The following is an 18475-nucleotide window of genomic DNA, read 5'->3' on the forward strand; positions in this document are numbered from 1 at the left end:
AAAAAAAAAAAGGTGTATTCTCTACTTAATAACCATACATAGTAAATTTAGTAACCTGCTCAATCCGAGCTTTTTTTTTTTTTTTTTTTTTTGCAACCCTTAATCCCAAAACAAAGCAAAACAACAACAAAACTATTTCATTTCACAAGAAGCTTGAATCTGGGCAGAGGCTTCCCTTTTCCCAGCCTCCATTCCCTTTCTCAGTCCTCTTGCTCCTCTCTCAGCAGCAGTTGCGTTCCGTGCGGTTTCATGGTAATAAAGTGACTTGGATGGACACAGCCTGGAGGTGTTATTCACAAAACCTGTGAAAGTGTAATGATTCCCCTCACCTGCCTGTCACTACGAAAGCAGCAGGCTTGGCGCTCTTTCTCCACGCCTTTCAATGAAAACAAACCCACCTCTTTCCGCAAGTAGCCTGGTTCACCCCCGCCCGCACCCCAACTGTCGCACCAGGCCACGTCCCCCGGCATATGCTCCTAAATCTGGCCTTTTCTGCCCAATAATACACTCAGATTCCGGACTGCCTCCCACTCTTCTTAAATCTTCCCCCGCGCCCAGAGCCCCCTTTCAATCCCTTTCTCCTCCCATCACCCCCAAACGCCCCTACAGGTCGTCCCCTAGGTCGTTCTTCCTCTACATACCCCAATCAGACCCTCAAGCTTCTCCCACTCGGGGGCCACTTACAGCCACCCCCTCCACCAATGCCCCAGCCGGACGCGGACGTTAGGGGAGGCGAAGCGGGGGCGTCACCTCCGTTTCCTTTCTAGGATTCCCAATGCCAGCCACTCTCTCAGGAACCAGGCCGGCGCCAGTACCTGAGACTCCCGGGGAGTTCCCGGCAGCGCTCCGGGGTGGCGGCGCTGGGCGGGCGGGGGAAGGAGCCAGCAGCCGCGGAAGAAGGCGGGGAGGGGAGCCAGTGGGCGCGGACTCGGCGTCAGCCGCTCCGCCGCTGCAGCGCCCCCGCTCATCCAGTCGATCGGCACTCCACGGCCTGAAAGCAGGCGGAGGGGGCGGGTCCAAGCTGCAGATCGTCGAGAGAGTCGATTTCGTCCTCAGCTCTCCTCCTAGAGGTCCCTCTGGCGGAGGCGGAGTTTGGGACTGGATCCCCAGGATCCAATTGGACTTTGAGGGAGAAAACCTCTTCTGGTTCTCGAGGTCCCGGCTGCCACCGGGCGTGCGTAGAGAACAGTACACTAGAGGAGGGGGAGGAGGAGGGGGAGGAAGCATTGAAAAGCCTGCTGGGTGGTTAGGGCTCAGGAGGCGTTAGGAAGTTGGTGCTTTCTACTCGGTGCATCTCCCAGGCTAGTAGCCAAATAGATTCAGGAGGATGTCTCGAAATCCTAGGACCGACTTCGGGTCGTCCGGGTCTTTTGGAAGAAAGAGATATGTGTGACACTTCGTTTATACAATCTGAGTTAGATTTAGAGGGAAATACTGGGGACTACTAATTGTTTTGTCCCGATTTCTGTGACCGGCCATAAGGAAAAAAGACGGGAGGCAGAAAGGCTGAACAAGTGTTGTTTATAGCTCTCCGGCAGCAGCTGAGGCGGCTAGGGTGGGTCCGCAGCTACTGCAAGTGTTGTAGGGGGAATGGTCTCTCCTACAGGCTTTTGGTTCCTTTTTTATTTAATGGCGCTTTACACCTGAATGCAAGGACCGGTTCTGGTTATTGTTGTATTGATGGTGGTGCTTTACACCTGAATACAAGGCCGGGTTCCGGTATTGCCTATCTGGTCACACTCAACACTAATCTAGTTTCCTCAATTTGGACTATAGGAATCTTCTATCCAAACAGTTTGTTTGAGGTTGCACAGCCTGGACAGATTTGGGGACAAGGATTCACTCATCTTACCTGTTCCCCCTTCTACTCCTCCCCCTATCTTCTAACATGAAACAGCGGGGTTCAGATATCGGCACCTTCAGGTTTCATCTGAGGTAAATCACATTTGCAGGACCCCCAGCACTGGTGTCGCGAATACTTCTACCTTATTAATTAGCGGCATATTTAAACCTCCAGGACTTCAGGAACTGGGCATACTTACCCAAAATAATTCCAGTTTGGCTTTTGCTTTCCTCTTTTATTTGCTTACCTACTTGTCTCCCACACATACTGAGTTGTTTTACTGAGACCCCACGTTGTTCAAAGATTAACTGTATTTCATCTTGTCCTACAGGTTGTGAAATGATTCTGAGAGTATTGGTAAATTCTAAGCAAAGAACAGAACAGACAACTACTTCTGCATATATACACACATATATGTATGCATGTATGTATATGTATATTCAGACATGAAAGCTCCTATTGTAAGCAAGATCGTCTTCCTGACAAGTCAGGTGTTTTGCTTACTAGTGCGTGAATACTTCTACTTTGCTCAGAGCCCTTGCACTATTCCTAAGAATCTCAGCGTTGGATTGAAGTTTAAAGGTCATGTGCTGCAAACAACGTGTTCTGCCCTAAAGATAAAGGTCAGGGTTTTACTTTTTATCAGGCCCTGTGTCATCAACACATCACAACACCCGATTCTCATTGCAGTTGTTCTCAATGAACAGTTTAGATTTGCTTGTTCATATAAAAAAATTTTTTTAAAACCTTGGACATCTATTGTATATCTGTTACGAAGTTGTGTAGCTAAAATATAGACACAGTCGTTGACTTTATATTTTATAGTTGTGCAGGAAAGAGAAACAAAAATAATCAAATTACAAATTGTGATGTGATTTGCAAAGAACAAACAAGTGATGTGGCTGAGATTCAAGAGGGCGCTGTTTTACAATATAGGGTTCTCAGAAAGAGCTGGGGATAGGCCAGCACTACAGAAAAGAGTTCTCTAAACAGAACAGTAAAGGCTCTAGATAGGAAAGTTTGGCATTAAAAAAGTTTTTTAAATTGTGGTAAAAACCAACATTTGCCATATTAGGCATTCCTTAAGTATAAAAATGAGTAGCATTACAATACTTACATTGTTATACAATTGGCCTCTAGGATTTTTACTGAAGCACTGTACCTTGAACATGAAGTCCTCATTTCCTTCTTTTCCCAACCCCTTGAAACAACTCTGTTTCCACGAATTTGACTATTTCAGATAATTCCTACAAATGGAATCATACACGCCCTTATTGTGACTGGTTTGTTTCACTTAACATGATATCCTCAAGGTTCATCCATGTTGTAGCAAGTAACAGGATTTCCTTCTTTAAAGGTAAAGAATATTCCAGCAAATGTGTATATCATATTTTTCTTTACCCATACATCAATTAATGAACATTGGGGTTGCACCACCTCTTTTATTACGTAAGGACTATTTCAATGGGAAAATCTGCTATTATGTATTTTTTAAAAGATCATGTGTCTATGTGGTACATATCGAATGGTGGACAAGAGACCTAAAAGATACCAAAGTAAAATGTCTCTGGTTTATTTTAAAATTTATTTTCTTACATCATTGTTCAATTTTGTACAATACTTTGTTCAGTTTTCCTATATTCCTCCTGTAAATGAGACCATCCAGTATTTTCCTTATCTTTTTTACTTATTTTGCTTAGTATAATCCCTTTCAACTCCATCCATGTTGCTGCAAATGGCATTTTTTTTTTTGATCACTGAGCTGTATTCCACTGTGTATATTAACCACATCTTCCCCAAAGCAAAATGTCTGACCAAATTTATACCTTGAAAAATGGATAAATCTTTCTGATTCTAAATCCATGTTCTTAACTTCTGTGCTATATCATTTCCTATTAAAAAACAGGGTTTAATTTTAGCCAAACATTTACTTTCTTGCCATCGATCTCCAGAAATACTGACATTAATTACTCTGTTGAATTCTCTGCTGCTTGAATGAAATTTCCACATACTGGACCATTTTTATTTTGTATCTCAGCAATGACCAAAAAGATACACTGTTCAAAGATAAGATAGGTAAAGAAATGTTAAAATGTGTTATCACCATATTTTTAGATTTTTCTGTTTTTAATGTTTATTTAGTAAAAGACCTGGGATATAGACTAGAGGTCAGGTTGGGGAAGTGAGAGGATTCACCAGAGGCAGGGGGATCTACTAAAATAGACTGTTGAAGGCAGCAGCAGGAAAGCCAGGAGGTCTGCTGCCTCCTGTGTGTGAGCTCCCTGGCGGGGGATGGAACTCAGGCCTTAGCAGAGATAACCCTGACACTTTACCTTTAGGACACTAGCGAGGTCCTTGAGATTTTTTTCTAAGGAAAAGAGCTTTCTTGCATTGTCATAACAAAGTGTTTTAATTTTAGAAGATCACATGTAACTTTTTGTTGGACTGATGGGAATTTTGTTCTGGTTTTTTTGAAGGTCTGGATCTAAGTGGGTTTTTTTTTTTTAAATACCTTGGGTGGAGCACTTTAGTGGATTTTATTTGTTAAATAATGTTTTTAGAGATTTTTCTTTGGTGATGGAAAACAGCCTTTTCTTTGGTGATGGAAACATTTTTTGTTATGAGCTGAGGACAGAGAGCATCCAGAAAATGTGATCCATGAGAGAGATGCTGACTGTGAGACTTTAGGAGAAAAACAACTTGTTTTCCAGTTTTTTCTTTCCCTGCAAAGGAACTGAAGCTTATAATAAGTCATGGAGAAAACATTGTCATAGTTTAGCCATGTAATCAGGGTCTAGGCTGAAAAAAAAAAAAAAAAAAAAAAGAAAGGGTCCAAAAATTTGCTTTTTTGTGAGCCTCCTCTGTGGGGTCCCAGGCACCAGGCACAGCCCACTGTCCTTGGCACAATTCGCTCATTGCTTCTGAATTTTAGTATTCAAAATGCTATTGCCCACTGGCACCAGAGACAAAAACTTCCTATGTTTGTTATGCTCATTTTTTTCTTCCCATAAAGATGAATACAAATAAAAATCTTGTGGTTCATGTGCATCAGAAAACCAGTGTGCTTTCAGGTGTCTGCAGTGAAAGTACAAACTATGGCACAAAGAAAACCCTGGGAATTATAAATATCCAGAGGTGGACACTCCATGGTGGCATAATGGGTTAAAGCACAGCACTATGAGGCTATCACAGCATGAGTACCATCCCTGGCCAAGGGGGTGACCCACATGCTGTAGCAGAACTCTCCTGACTCACCTGCCTCTCCTTTCAAAAGTGTATTTCAGTACATCTGCTTGTTCTGCTCCCCACTCTGTCTCTGGTGCATCCTCTCAACTCCCCCCTCCCCAACCTCTGGTCTATACCCCAGTTCTTGTATGCATAAATAAATAAATCTTAAAAAAAATATCCAGAGGTAGGAATGGCTGGATTTGTAAATAAATAGCCTCTTTATTTTTTTCAACTAATGAGACCTTTGCCTTAATTATGTGTGCATCTTGCTTATTCAAAATAATGTATGAGATCTTTTTTTATTAGAGATAAGCAGAAAAAAAGGTCATATCGCCTTTCATATGAGAGAATGGCTATTATCCAACAGACAGGAACTGAGTGTTAGAAAGGATTTGGAGAAAAGGAAACCCTTGTACATTGTTGGTGGAAAAGTAAATTGGTACAACCATTTTAGGAAGCAGTATGGAGTTTCCTCAAAAGATTAAAAATAGCAATCTAAATGATCCAGTTATCCGACCTCTGGGTATTTACCCCAAAAAATGCAGAAAGCCTCATTTGAAGAAATATTTGTACCCCCATGTTTACTGCAGTATTTACAACAGCCAAAAATTGGAAGTAACTTAAGTAGTACCCAATGACAGGTGATGATATAAAGAAGACATGGCACATATATTACACATAACATGATTATTATTCAACTGTTAACCAAAAAGGGAAAAAAAACAGCAACATAAAGAATGAAATACCATCATTGGCAATAATGTGGATGGGTCTAGAGACTTGTGTTTCATGAAGTAAGTTAGATGGAAAAAAGATAAAACATTGTTATGATTTCACTCATATGTGGTATATAGAAAATCCAGATGAATGAAACAAAACAAAAACAAATTATTATAAAACCATTTTACTGGTTACCAGAAGGGAATAGGTTGGGTGGCTACTTAGATAAGAGGCAATATACAAAATTGGACTTTTAGTAACCTACTTCATATAACATACTACATACACACACATTTTTAAATAATGCACACCTGAAACATATAATGCTATAATGCAGTGTTATTTCAATTAAAAAGAGGCAAATGTGAGAGGCAAATCACATGTGTTATATGAACTAAATACTACTGTGATTATCCCAAGCTTAGGAATCCAAAGTCAGCTTGAGAATTATTCTTCATGTCAACAATACTATCAAGAAAGTGCTGATGCTCAGTTCATAAGATGGCAGGGTACTGTCCTAGGGTGTCATGCCAAACTTCCATTAATTCAAGACTTAAGAGGCCATTTAGCTCTTAATTTTTCAAATGCGGAAATCAAACCCTTTTGCAAGAAGACTTCCAGTGTGAACGGTTTCCTGCATTATAAGAGCCACTCCCTTTACACCAAGGAGAGATTCTGTCTAAACAGTTTTATATCCCACTCGAAGCATTTTTATGTCTTGGATCTCTAACTCCAATTGGATACCACTGACAGAATTTGAGAAGGACATGAGCCCTGGGATAGGCATGCAGGGTAGGGAGACTGGTATTTGACTCTGGCTCTGGGTTTTACTAGTGTGGTGACCTCTAAATTCCTCTCAAACAACAGTTTTACAATGATGCCCTTGCTGCTCCTGGATTTTTTAAAAAATGAGCCACTTCTCTGTCATCCAAAGGACAATGTGGAAGCCATTTTGTACTCTTAGTCTTTTCTTCCTATTTACAGATATGTCTTCCCAAGATATCATGTTATATGTCAGTTCTTTCCAATAATTATCCATTGATTTCTAGTTGTCAGAAAGGTTTAATCTAAATAATTGAAGTAGAAGACCTCTTAAAATCTGACTGTGAAATAATAGAAAGAAAAATGGTCAGGGCCTCATTGGTGGTACAGGGGTTAATGTCTCAGTGTTATCAAGCTAATGCCAGCCACTGTGGCATGAGTTCGATCCCCAGCCAGGGAGGTGACGCACATGGCACAGCAGACCCCCATCCCCAACCCCCATCCCGCCTCCCCTGCTGCTCCCCTCAGTGGCATATTTCAGTAGATCTGCTTGTTATGCTCCCCACTCTGTCTCTGGTGAATGTTCTCATCCCCTCTCCCCAACCCCTCCCCCACCCCCACATCTCTGGCCTATATCCTAGGTCTTGTACGCATACATAAATAAATCTTTAAAGAAAAAGAAAAATATATAGGTCTTTGATATTAGTTCCTGACATAGGACACCTGAAATCCGTGTAATTTCTTGGGTTATAGGATAGTCTTTTGTTCCAAAGGGTGTGCTCTTGGATGAAGGGTGTACTCTTGGTCCTTGCTCAGGACCAAGTCATGATTTGAAGGTTGGAATTTTCAGCTCCACCCATCCTCTTGAGAAGGGAAAACTGGAAATGAAGTCAATGCTCAATCATGCCTACATAATGAAGCCTTCATAAAAATCCCAATAGTACTGGTGTTCAGAACATTTCTAATGTATTGAACACATCTGTAAGATGATGTGCCCTACCAGAAAGATGTGCCCTACCCCAAAAGACAGAAAGTTTGAATTAGGGACTATTCCAGGCCTCATCAGGCTTGTTCATCTCCTATCTTTAGAATGCTTTTTAATAAACTGGTAAACATAAGTAAATGTTTCCTGAGTTCTGTGTACTGCTCTACCTAACTAGCTAATTAATCAAATCCAAGGAGAGGATTATAGGAACCTCTGATTTGTAACCAATTTGGAAATTTCTGCTACCCTGCTTACTATGAGCATGTGAACTGGGTGGGAGCAGTCTTGTGGGACTGAACTGTAACTGTGGATCTGACACTGTTTCCAGGTAGATTGTGTCAGATTTGAGTTACATTGTAGGGCACCCAACTGGAATGGCAGAGATAACTCCTGCCCATTTATAGGACAGAATGATCAGCAAGAAGTATCCTGAGGGAACAGTAAAGAGATACAAGTAGAGAAACCAAGAACTGATTGCCCTCTCCTGTGCAATTTAGTAGCTAGATTGCACTGAGTTGTTTGAATTTTTGATCTTCACCTTAGTTTCTAGTTTTATCTTCTGCCCCTTTCCTCCTATTGGAGCCTTTTGAGTCAACCTCCCTCTTTTGTGAATCTAAAGCTTTCTTAGTTTGTTTGCTGCTGCCACCATAGCAAGTTAACAAAAACTCAGAACTTCAGCAATACACATAATGTTACAGTTTTAGAGATCAGAAGCCTGACAGAGTCTCACTCACCTGAATAAAATCAGTGTCAACAGAGCTATGTTCTGTTTGGAGGTTCTAGAGATTTCATTTCCTTGACTTTTCTAGCATCCATGGGCCAGCCACTCCCTTTGACTCATGACTCTATTCAAATCTAGCAGCCCTGAACTAGTTCTTCTCAGACTACCTCCTCTGTGGTTCTTCCCCTTCTGCTTCTCTTTCAGTTTTAAAGACTCCTGCAATTCCATTGCACCCTGCTGGAGAAGCTACTCTCTGTATTTTGACAGGAGCTGGTTAGCAAGCAACTGTAATTCCTCTTTTGCTATATAACTAATATTTTCACAAGTACTAGGGTTCAGGACCTGAACATCTTTGGAAGAACATTATTGATGTGGGTCTCCCATGTGATTGCCTTGCTTATCATAGCATCTATAGCTATTACAACAGTGACATTGCCTCACATCAGGCAATTTAAATGTCTGTTGAATAAATTTTTGGGAGGAGAAGGCAGAGTATTGCCTATTGGGTGGGTGGGTTCTTTTTTTTTTTAAGATTTATTTATTTATGCATAAAAGAGCTGGGGTATAGGCTAGAGATGCATTGGGGTGGGGAGGGGTGAGTGGATTCACCAGAGACAGAGTGGGGAACCAAACAGGCAGATCTACTAAAATACACTGCTGAGGGGAGCAGCCAGCAGACCAAGAGGTCTGTTGTGGTACTGCTCTCTGATGGGAGATGGAACTCCTGCTACAGTGGCTACAGATAGCTTCAGAGTGCTGCTTCTTAACTCCTTGTACCACCAGGGAAGACCCTCTAGTGGGTTCTTGTATTCAAACAATTAAGGAATAATCACTGACACAATGGAATGAAGATGAACAAACTCAGATTTATTGCCAGAGACTCCTGCCAGCAGGAGGGGGTCCCAAGGGAAGAACCTGTTGCTATTGGGGGTAGGTTTACTTTTATAATCACTCATGGGGACTTTTCTTGTTCTGGTGCTCTTTTACTACCCACCTTTGCCTTATTGCCCACTTTCCACCCAGAAATGTGAAGGCACCACAAGCTACTGCGTGTCTCTATATGACTCCTGTGGTTACCAGCCTCTGCCTACTAACTCAGTGGCTAGCATCCTCTGCTTGTCAGTTTTCTGCTCCCTCAAGCACTCACATCTAGGTTGCTATCTTACAGCCTGCCCTTGCCAGTCAGCTTGCAGCCATCTCCTTAACTAGCCAGTTCTCTACTCCCTCAAGAGGCTATGTCTGTCTTTTTTATTTTTTTCTGTATTATGTAGCACTTCAAGCAATACCTTCAGCTCTCAAGTGCTTTCTGAAAGAACATCTCACCCATCAGGAATGCTGAATGAGGTGGTAGCTGGAGCCATGTGAAAGGCTCCTTCCAGTTCTTATCTTGTGAGGATAGCTATAATGTGAGCTCAGCAAGTGGTACACGAATATAATTAAAATATATATATATATATATTATCCTAGAGTACCTTTGGGTTTACCCTTTTAAACTGTGGATATACATTTTGACTTTGGACCAACATTACAGGTATCACTGGAAACTTGATAGGATTGCAAATTCTTGGGTCCACGATAGACTTGATGAATCAGAACCTGCAGGGTGGGACTTCTGTGACTGTCCGAAAGACAGAAAGGCAGGAGGCAGAAAGGCTGAACAAGCAGAATCGATTGCTCCCGGAGAGCAGCTGGACAGCAGCTGAGACGGAGGAGCCCCTAGAGTGGGGTCCGCAGCTACTGCCAGCCCTATAGAGGGGAGGGTCTCTTATATAGATTCTAAACTCAGATTCCAAAGCGGTGACTCAACACTGTGTCCCTTGATGTAAGGCCCAGTTTGTTTTCACCTTCTTCTAGTCCCATCCCAGATGCAAGGCCCGGTTAATTGGATGCAAAGCCCAGTTTATTACTGCCTTAATAACCCTTGGATGCAAGGCCTAATTTATTACTGGCCTATCCAGTCCCTCATTAAATCTCTGCACTTGGTCACTCCCAACAGGGACAGGGCACTTGGAGCAGTTTTAATAAGTTCTTTAGGTGATTTTGACATATACGAAAATTTAAGAACTGCTCTTTTAAACCAAAGTTTAAGTTCATCCCAGCCTATTTATCTATTAGCATCTTACCTATACCGATGAGGTCTGCAATAGTACAGACTACAGATGCTCAATTTCAAATCTACCTGCCCTCCTGGGTCTGCGTTCCTTCTACAATTTGTGATACTGTGAAAAGTCCAATGATGCACATATTTTAATTATTTTTTAAACAGTGCCCTTCACAGGAACTTCCTGAGGGAATTAGAATAATGAGTGCGAGCACCTGAAAGTTCAGTATTTCATTAACTACTTTTAACAGCAGCAACTACTTATAAATGACACCAGAATTACCACCTAAGGAGGCAAGTTATGAAAATAAGTCTACAGTTTCCTATGTTGAGCTTTGAGCGGTAGCAGAGGAGACACTTCTAGTTGATTACGGAGTTGCTTTCCCCTTACATTCCCTTTTACTACATTAATAGTGACACTCTATATTTTTGGTGCAGAAACACAGCCAAGTTCCTTTTCCTACTAATAAACCTGAATTATAAAAAAACGATTAAACTAAGGGAGAGGGTTGAAACGGGAGATGCAGACTAGGGTGGGTGGTGGATTGGTGTTGTTACAGACAACTGCTCGTTCCCTTCCTCCTTTCTAATCTACAGGTTTTTCTCTCCGGGAGGGTTCCCAGGTTCAGTGTGCGCCGCCCCCCCCCTCCCATGGGCACGATCAGCCCTTGAATGGGCAGGGTCAGAACGCGAGAGGAAGCCGGCTCCAAGCCGGCTATTCAGCGCTCGGATGCCCTCTGGCCCCTCGCCGGCGCTGGTAAATCAGACCCGAGGTAGCTGCCAACATTCGAGCCCCGGGTAGCTAGCCCGGCCTCTTCCTCCCGGGACTCGGGCCCTCCTCCCCGCCTCTCAGCCTCCCCGTAAGGAGAGCCGCGAAGCTGCAGCCAGCTTGCGGTCCTTCGCGTCGGCGCGGAGGCGGTGCCAGGAAAATCATTGGCCAATAAAATCCTGGGAAGGACTGGCAGGCCGACCAATCGCGAAGGCTGGCACCCGGATGTGATTGCCGACTGGGAAACCGATCTCCCAAAGAGTCAGGGGTTCCCCACGTGGGGCCAGGGCTGCGGGCGCGGAGGGGGCGTGGACGCACGATTGGGCTGCAAGGGCCCTCCCGTCGGGTTTTGAGTACGGGGCAAATCAGTGTGGCTTCTTTATCCGTGGAAAGAATTCTCATTGTCCCGGAACCAGCGTGTGAAGTCCCTCCGATGGTATCTCAGAGGGAAGGACAATCTTGAAGAAGCATCACGGCCAGTGGGAATATGAATCTCTTACCCAAAACCTCCAAGGAGTTTGGCTCCGCCGACTACTGGGAGAAGTTCTTCCAGCAGCGGGGGAAAAAAGCTTTTGAGTGGTATGGAACGTACCTGGAACTGTGCGGGGTGCTCCATAAATACATCAAGCCCAGAGAGAAGGTAAACGCGGTCTGGCAGGCCCCTTTGTGTGTGCTCGGGAAGTGGGGACTGATAAAAGAAATCCTGAGCTTTGCAGGCATGATAAGTATGGTGACCCGAGTCAGGCCCACTTTTTCGGGTTTCTAGGTATCATTCATAAAAAAGTTTTAAAATATTCTTTTGAAGATGTTCAGTTAAGACTTCCTGTAGGTCCCCTGCCCATCCTCAAATTAGTAACCCGATCGGGACCGGAAAAGTGACATCTTGAGTAGCCTGACCTTGATAGAGTCTCCAGGAGAAGCGAGTGTGCTTTCTGTTACTGTCCTGTGGGGCAGGCAGCACAGGTGGCTTTACTGATAACATGAATCTGTTATCAAATAGTTGTTGAAGGTCCAGTGAATTTCAGGCATAGTGCTCAGCCCGTAACTACAAGAAGATGAAGATATAAACCCTGGGCACATTCCAGAAGTGAAAAGTGATAAGTACAACGAAAGGAGACGTTATACAAGTGGGGTTGTACTGCAGGCAGGAAAAAGAAAGGATAGAAAGTGGAATATTTGTGGAGAACATTAGACGGTCAAGCCTTATGCTGTGTATATGTGATAGTTACATAGTTGCCTTCTTATAATTAACTCTGAGGTGAGTGGTACTTCATTTATCCTATAGATGATAACAGTTTCTTGTCTAAGATTATACATCTAGTAAGTGGTCACAAGGGGATTTAAACGCAAGCTTATCTATCTTCCTAGTGTTAGCACATATGCACATATCATTATATCTTTAGTTTTTTAGAGATGGTGCTATCAGATCAGTATAGCATGAGTGGGAGATGCTCCAGAGACAGGGAGACAGTGCATGGGTTTTAAGTTTGTCATCAGAAAATAGAATATCATGAGGTAGTGCCCAGGGCATCATTGGAATAGGATTATGCCAGAGTCTTTGTCGAGTGAGACAAATAGAGAAGACTTCAACTGTAATAATTGTCTTTGGATTCAGTGACTTGATATCAACTAATATAATAGATCTTTGATTCAGAGAAAAGAATAACCACAATTAGTTTGTTTCCAAGCCCATCCTCATGTAATTGGTGATGTTGTGGCTGATCAGGTGGCTGTTTTAACCAATGTTGTTTGAAGATGGAACCTGGAATCAGCTCTGTATGGTACTCTATCCTGACAAGTTTCTCCACTTTCTGCAAACATACAGTGGCCAAGGTGCCTTAATTCCAGGTCTCAGAAACACATTCTCTTGCCTTGAATTCCTCATCTTTTTGTCTCCCCCCCCCCCCAGGTACTTGTGGTTGGGTGCGGGAACTCAGAGCTCAGTGAGCAGCTGTATGATGTGGGCTATCAAGATATAGTGAACATCGACATCAGTGAGGTGGTCATCAAGCAAATGAAGGAACGCAATGCCAGCCGGCGGCCCCACATGAGTTTCTTGAAGATGGACATGACAAAGATGGAGTTTCCCAGTGCCTCCTTCCAGGTGGTGCTGGACAAGGGCACCCTGGATGCTGTCCTGACAGATGAGGAGGAGAAGACCCTGCAACAGGTGGACAGGATGCTGGCTGAGGTTGGCCGTGTCCTGCAGGTGGGCGGTCGCTACCTCTGCATCTCCCTGGCTCAGGCTCACGTCCTGAAGAAAGCAGTGGGTCACTTCTCTCGGGAGGGGTGGATGGTGAGGGTGCACCAGGTGGCCGACAGCCGGGACCAGGTGTTGGAAGCAGAGCCTCGGTTCTCCCTGCCTGTCTTTGCCTTCATCATGACCAAGTTCAGGCCAGTCCCTGGCTCTGCCCTTCAGATCTTTGAGCTGTGTGCTCAGGAGCAGGGCAAGCCCATGCGGCTGGACAGTGCCGAGCGGCTGGCTGAGGCAGTGCGGGAGCGGCAGCAGTATGCCTGGGTGTGCAGCCAGCTGCACCACAAGGCCGGGCTGGGGAATGTGTCTCTGGACTTGTGCAATGGGGACACGGGGGAGCCACGCTACACCCTCCACGTGGTGGACAGCCCCACTGTGAAACCATCGCGGGACAGTCATTTTGCCATTTTCATCAGTGAGTAGGGATTGCTCCCTCTCTTTCCTGGAGGGGCTGGCTTACACGGGCTGGGGCTGGAGTTTTGGCGGATGGGTTTGCCTTGGCTGGTTTTATCTTTCGGGGGTGGTATTTCCAGAGGGTGAGAGCATGAGAAAGAGGGAGTAAGAGCTCTGCAGCTACCTGCTTAGACTTGAGGCTTGTGCCTTCTTAGCTCCCATTTGCAAAGACTTGATGGAAATGGGAGAGAATGGGCTAGTAGAGAGAATGGAGAAGTAATACAGATAAATATAGGCAAACCACACATTAAAGAGACATGTATTACTCTGTAGCAATGTGCTTGTTGTAATGGAAACAACCCGAGTTCTAGTGGTCCCCACTCTCGCCTGTAGCTGTGAGACTTGGGAGATGTACACTTCTCTGTTGAACTTAGACTATACAGAGTTGTAACTAAAAATAGGAGTTCTGGAGCCAGACTATCCGGTTCCAGCCCAGGCTCAGTCACTTCCTGGTGGTGAAAGTGTTGGACAAGTTATTTTTTCTGTGTTTCAGTTCCTCATCTATAAAGTAAGATCATTCCTTTCCTGTGTAGTCGTGAGAAACGTAAAAAACCTTAGGTACCTGACAGTTGGTGCTTTATAAATATCAGCGTTGTTGCTAAAAGGTATCAGTGTTAACCAGATTTATCGTAGAATCAAAATAGAGAATATGAAGAAATGCTTTCAAAAATAGAAACTTCCAGAGAAATGTAAGCTGTTGAGATGCTCAAGCTGCTATTTCCCAAGGCCTGAACCCCAAGTATTTCCTAGTCCTCTCTGTCCACCTGTGGGAACAAACTGTAATGGGTACAAACATGGAACCTGAAGTTGGACTGCTTAGGTTGCATCCCAGCTGGGCCCCTTTACTGACTGAAACGTGGGCAAATTTTTGTTTCAATTTCTGCATTATAAAGTAGGAATAATAATGCTACTGGCATGTTGGATTTTTGGGTAGATTCAAATATTTTCTTTTTGCAAACTGCTTGGAATTACACCTGGCATGTAATGAGTGTTAGTAAATGCTGTTTTTCTTGCACCAGACACATGTTTCTCTTGCACCAGACACATGTTTCCCTCTCCTTACATTTGTTCTCATACTTCCATAGGCAACCTTGGTCTTGACTGATTTGGTTGGGCTGCTTCGCTCTGGGCAGCATGCACTAGGGAATCCAAATCCATATCCATTAGAGGGTCACAGCTGGAAGGCATGCTGGGCCTGGGCAGGGTCTGACTCTCTGTCATGTCATCATATTGATTATGGGCTTACCAATTCTTCCTGAGGCCCGTTGTCATCAACTTCCTCTTTCCAGTTCCCCAGGGGCGGGAGACAGAATGGCTCTTTGGCATGGAGGAGGGCCGGAAGCAGCTGGCGGCCAGTGCAGGCTTCAGGAGATTGATCACAGTGGCCCTTCACCGAGGCCAGCGGTATGAAAGCATGGACAGCATCCAGGCCGAGCTGTCTACCAGGGTCATGGAACTGGCCCCTGCCGGGATGCCCACTCAACAGCAGGTAACAACTTTGGCAGAGCTTCCCTGGTCTCTGGAAGAGTCCTCTTAGCAGCCAGGAAGGCTGAGGGCTCCTCGGAAGGAGGGTGCCAGATGCCTGCATAGTCTGTTCCTGGAGGTGCATGCCAGCTGCTAAGTTGGCAAAATCATACTGCCTTGCCTTAGGCAGTGAGAAGTTAACAGGTGCCCTAGTTGAGACCCACAGGAGCATCATTGTATATGGGGGACTCTCAGACTTCACAGAGGCGGTGTAAAGACCATTCCTCAGACTCCAGTGCTTCATGCTGCCCACACTTGCATGGGACTGGACTATTTTGCTTCTCAGATATGTTATGTGAGGGTAGAATGAGAAAGAACCTTAGCATATTTCAGGATATTAGCATTGCTGGTTTGTAGTTCAACTGTGAAGGAGACTGAAGGTTTTTGCCAAAATGCTGATATGGTATTACCATTTGATACATTCTGTCTTATGCTATCCTGGTTACCTTGATTAATTGATAGGCGACTTTATTGTTAAGGCTTTATAGTAAGGAACTTATCCTTCTTGATGTGTAGGACAGTCTAGGTGCCTGGGGTAGGTGTGGGAGTAATGAGTCTGAAGGAAAAACCCAGGCTCTTAGACTGTGGTTTTACCTACTGGGATGACTTTTGTTTACAGATGAATGTGGGTGTGAGTGTTCTGGCAGATTTGGGACAGGACTTGACCAGAGAGACCCCAGAGCCTGTGGGGAGGTTCATTCATGACTTGTCTTCGGCTTTTGTCTCTGCTGTGTCAGTGGTCTTGCTGGTTATTACATTCTCTTGTAGGTCTTTAAATAGAAATAGATTGGGAAGGAGAATAGGAAAGTCTAGGGGAAAATGTATTTTTCTTGAATGGTTTAGAAAAATAGGGGCAGGGGATAAGATGAGAAATAACTAGGGGAAAGGAGAGATTTCTCAACATTTGGAGCAGTCCCCTGGATCTTGCCATCTTTATCCTTGCTCAGTTTCCTTCTCCAATAATTTGCTCTTTCCTGAGGATTCCCTCTTGCTTCTGTTACCCTCAACTGTTGAATGTCTTAAGGATTACTGTTGAGAAACATTTATGTTTTTCTTGGGGAAGACCAACTGCATTACACTGAAGCTTTGGGGGATCTTTTTATGCCCTCATTTGGCCTTTGAAAAGTGAACTAAACTGAGTATTTTCAGAGTAGCTGCTGCAAGAACCTTGATATTGGAATTCTTCATATACACACAGAGAGGAGCAGGGTTATTTTTTCTTTTTCAAATTTATTTTTGTGTAGAAGAATTGGGGTGTAGGTCAGAGGTATGGGGGGGTGAGAGGATTCACCAGAGATGGAGTGGGGAGCAGAACAGTCAGATTTGCTGAAATATGCTGCTGAGGGGAGCAGCAGGTGAGCCAGGAGAGGTCTGCCACCCCATGTGGGTCAGCTCCCTGGCTGGGGATCGAACTCAGGCTGTAGAGGTGATAGTCCTGAAATTTAACCCTAGGTCACCAGGGAACCCCTTGTATGTTTCTTAATTGACTGGTGTTTTGATCATATTTCTGCTTTACCTCCAGGTACCCTTTCTTTCTGTGGGTGGGGACATCGGGGTCCGCACTGTCCAGCACCAAGACTGTAGCCCCATGAGTGGTGACTATGTCATAGAAGACGTGCAGGGGGATGACAAGCATTACTTTCGGCGACTGATCTTCCTCAGTAACAGGAATGTGGTGCAGTCGGAAGCCAGGCTCCTGAAGGATGTGTCTCACAGAGGTGAGGTGTCCCACAGAGGTGAGGTCTCACAGGCACAGTGATGGCACCCATGTAGATATGGAAGTTAGGGTGCTCTGAAAAACCTAGGAGCTTGGTGAAAGAAACAAGCTAGGCCGGGGTACCTGTGACTTAAGGCATGTGGCTCTGGGTTGTCCTCACTACCTAAGCCCTTAGGTTGTGAATGGCAGTTAGCTGAGGTGTATAATCTGTTTTCATGTAGCTTGGCTTTGAAATGATAAACAAGGATGTGGTTGAACAAATAAATGTGATTGTCATTTTATTGTTTCACTTTAAAAGCCAGGAGTTTTCCATATTGTTCTATGTATGTTAATTTGATAGATCTCTGTGAAGTGAAAGAAAACATAGCACTTGTTTCAGAAGATTCTAGAGTTGGTAGAGTGGCTTGGAGGTCATCTGGCCCTGTGCTGGTCAGCTTGCTGTAATGAGGGAAATGTTTACTATCTGCCTGGTACGGAGCCGTTCACCATATGTGACCTCTTGAGTACTTGGAAAATGGCTGCTATAACTGAATTTGAAATTTTTCTTAATTCAAATCAACTCATTTGAAAGGGCCACAGGTGGCTGGTGGCTCTAGGGTTAAGAATGCAGAGCTGCACCGTGTCCTCCAGGATTCCTTTTAAAGACTGGTCTACCAGGGGCTCCTCAGACACTCCCTCCTACCAGTGGGAAAGCGACGTTGTGTTTCTCCTACTGTTTTCATGGCGTGTCTATGGTTTTATTATAAAAGTGATACTCAGTTGTAGTCAATTAACAGAGCTTCAGGCATGGAAGCTGAAATTGGTATTCTTCATTTCAGTTTCTCTTGCTTGACCGCACTGTCCTGATAGCCAGGCCATCTGAGAGCAGGGAGAAGAGATTCAGCAATGCTGGAGGTCATAGACTTGCCCAGAATGTACTGTCTGTTTACTCCTACCAGAATGATCTTTTCTTTAGCGTTTCCCCTGGTCAAGGGCACCCGTGTGTGCTGGCTCTCTGCCCTGTGACTGTTCACTTTGTCAGTGGGCTGCTTCCGTGTTGCCTCACTAAAAGCTCAGTAAAATTGCTTATAAGAATATGATGCCCTCCAGGTTGGCTTTGAGGGCTTTTCTCTACCACTGTCAGGAGCCTAGCCTTCCTAGTATCCCTGCCTTTTCTTGGAATTATTCTGCCTCATGAAACATTGGTGAGAAAGGAGAATGTTTTAAAAAGTGGTTTAACATCTCTGAAAAAGTTCCCGGTTACCACACATTGCCTATCAGTGTCATAGGCCTCTGTGGAATGCAGCTTCTCCCTAGAAATATCCAGAACCATGATTTACTCTGATGTCCTAAGGCAACTGAGGGGATGAGTAGAGGGAAATACAGAATTTCTCCTCTTCTTTGAACACTTATTATCTC

The 18475-nt window shown here is 44.2% G+C and overlaps 2 protein-coding genes across 4 annotated transcripts in view; one reads left to right on the top strand and one right to left on the bottom strand.

Moving 5' to 3' along the window:
• VAMP4 (vesicle-associated membrane protein 4) overlaps window positions 1-974 on the bottom strand; it is a 26179-nt gene extending 25205 nt beyond the window's left edge. Inside the window, exon 1 of one of the 2 annotated variants that reach the window (XM_012728850.1) lies at window positions 816-974. The gene's annotated coding sequence lies outside the window, so the exon portion shown is untranslated. Of the gene's footprint in view, window positions 1-750 lie in introns of both variants that reach the window. The other variant, XM_004688480.2, reaches the window with a different exon arrangement.
• A 10425-nt stretch (window positions 975-11399) lies between these two features.
• Window positions 11400-18475, top strand: part of METTL13 (methyltransferase like 13) — a 13914-nt gene continuing 6838 nt past the window's right edge. For both annotated transcript variants that reach the window (XM_004688481.2, XM_012729315.1), the window contains exons 1-4: window positions 11400-11769; window positions 13039-13798; window positions 15126-15325; window positions 16883-17078. In XM_004688481.2, the coding sequence (XP_004688538.1) occupies window positions 11617-11769; window positions 13039-13798; window positions 15126-15325; window positions 16883-17078 (1309 nt within the window). In that variant the 5' untranslated portion in view covers window positions 11400-11616. The remainder of the gene's footprint in view (window positions 11770-13038; window positions 13799-15125; window positions 15326-16882; window positions 17079-18475) is intronic.

The sequence above is a fragment of the Condylura cristata genome, unplaced genomic scaffold (assembly GCF_000260355.1).
Source record: "Condylura cristata isolate star-nosed mole 26May11 unplaced genomic scaffold, ConCri1.0 scaffold00024, whole genome shotgun sequence".
In the NCBI taxonomy this organism is placed as follows: domain Eukaryota; kingdom Metazoa; phylum Chordata; class Mammalia; order Eulipotyphla; family Talpidae; genus Condylura; species Condylura cristata.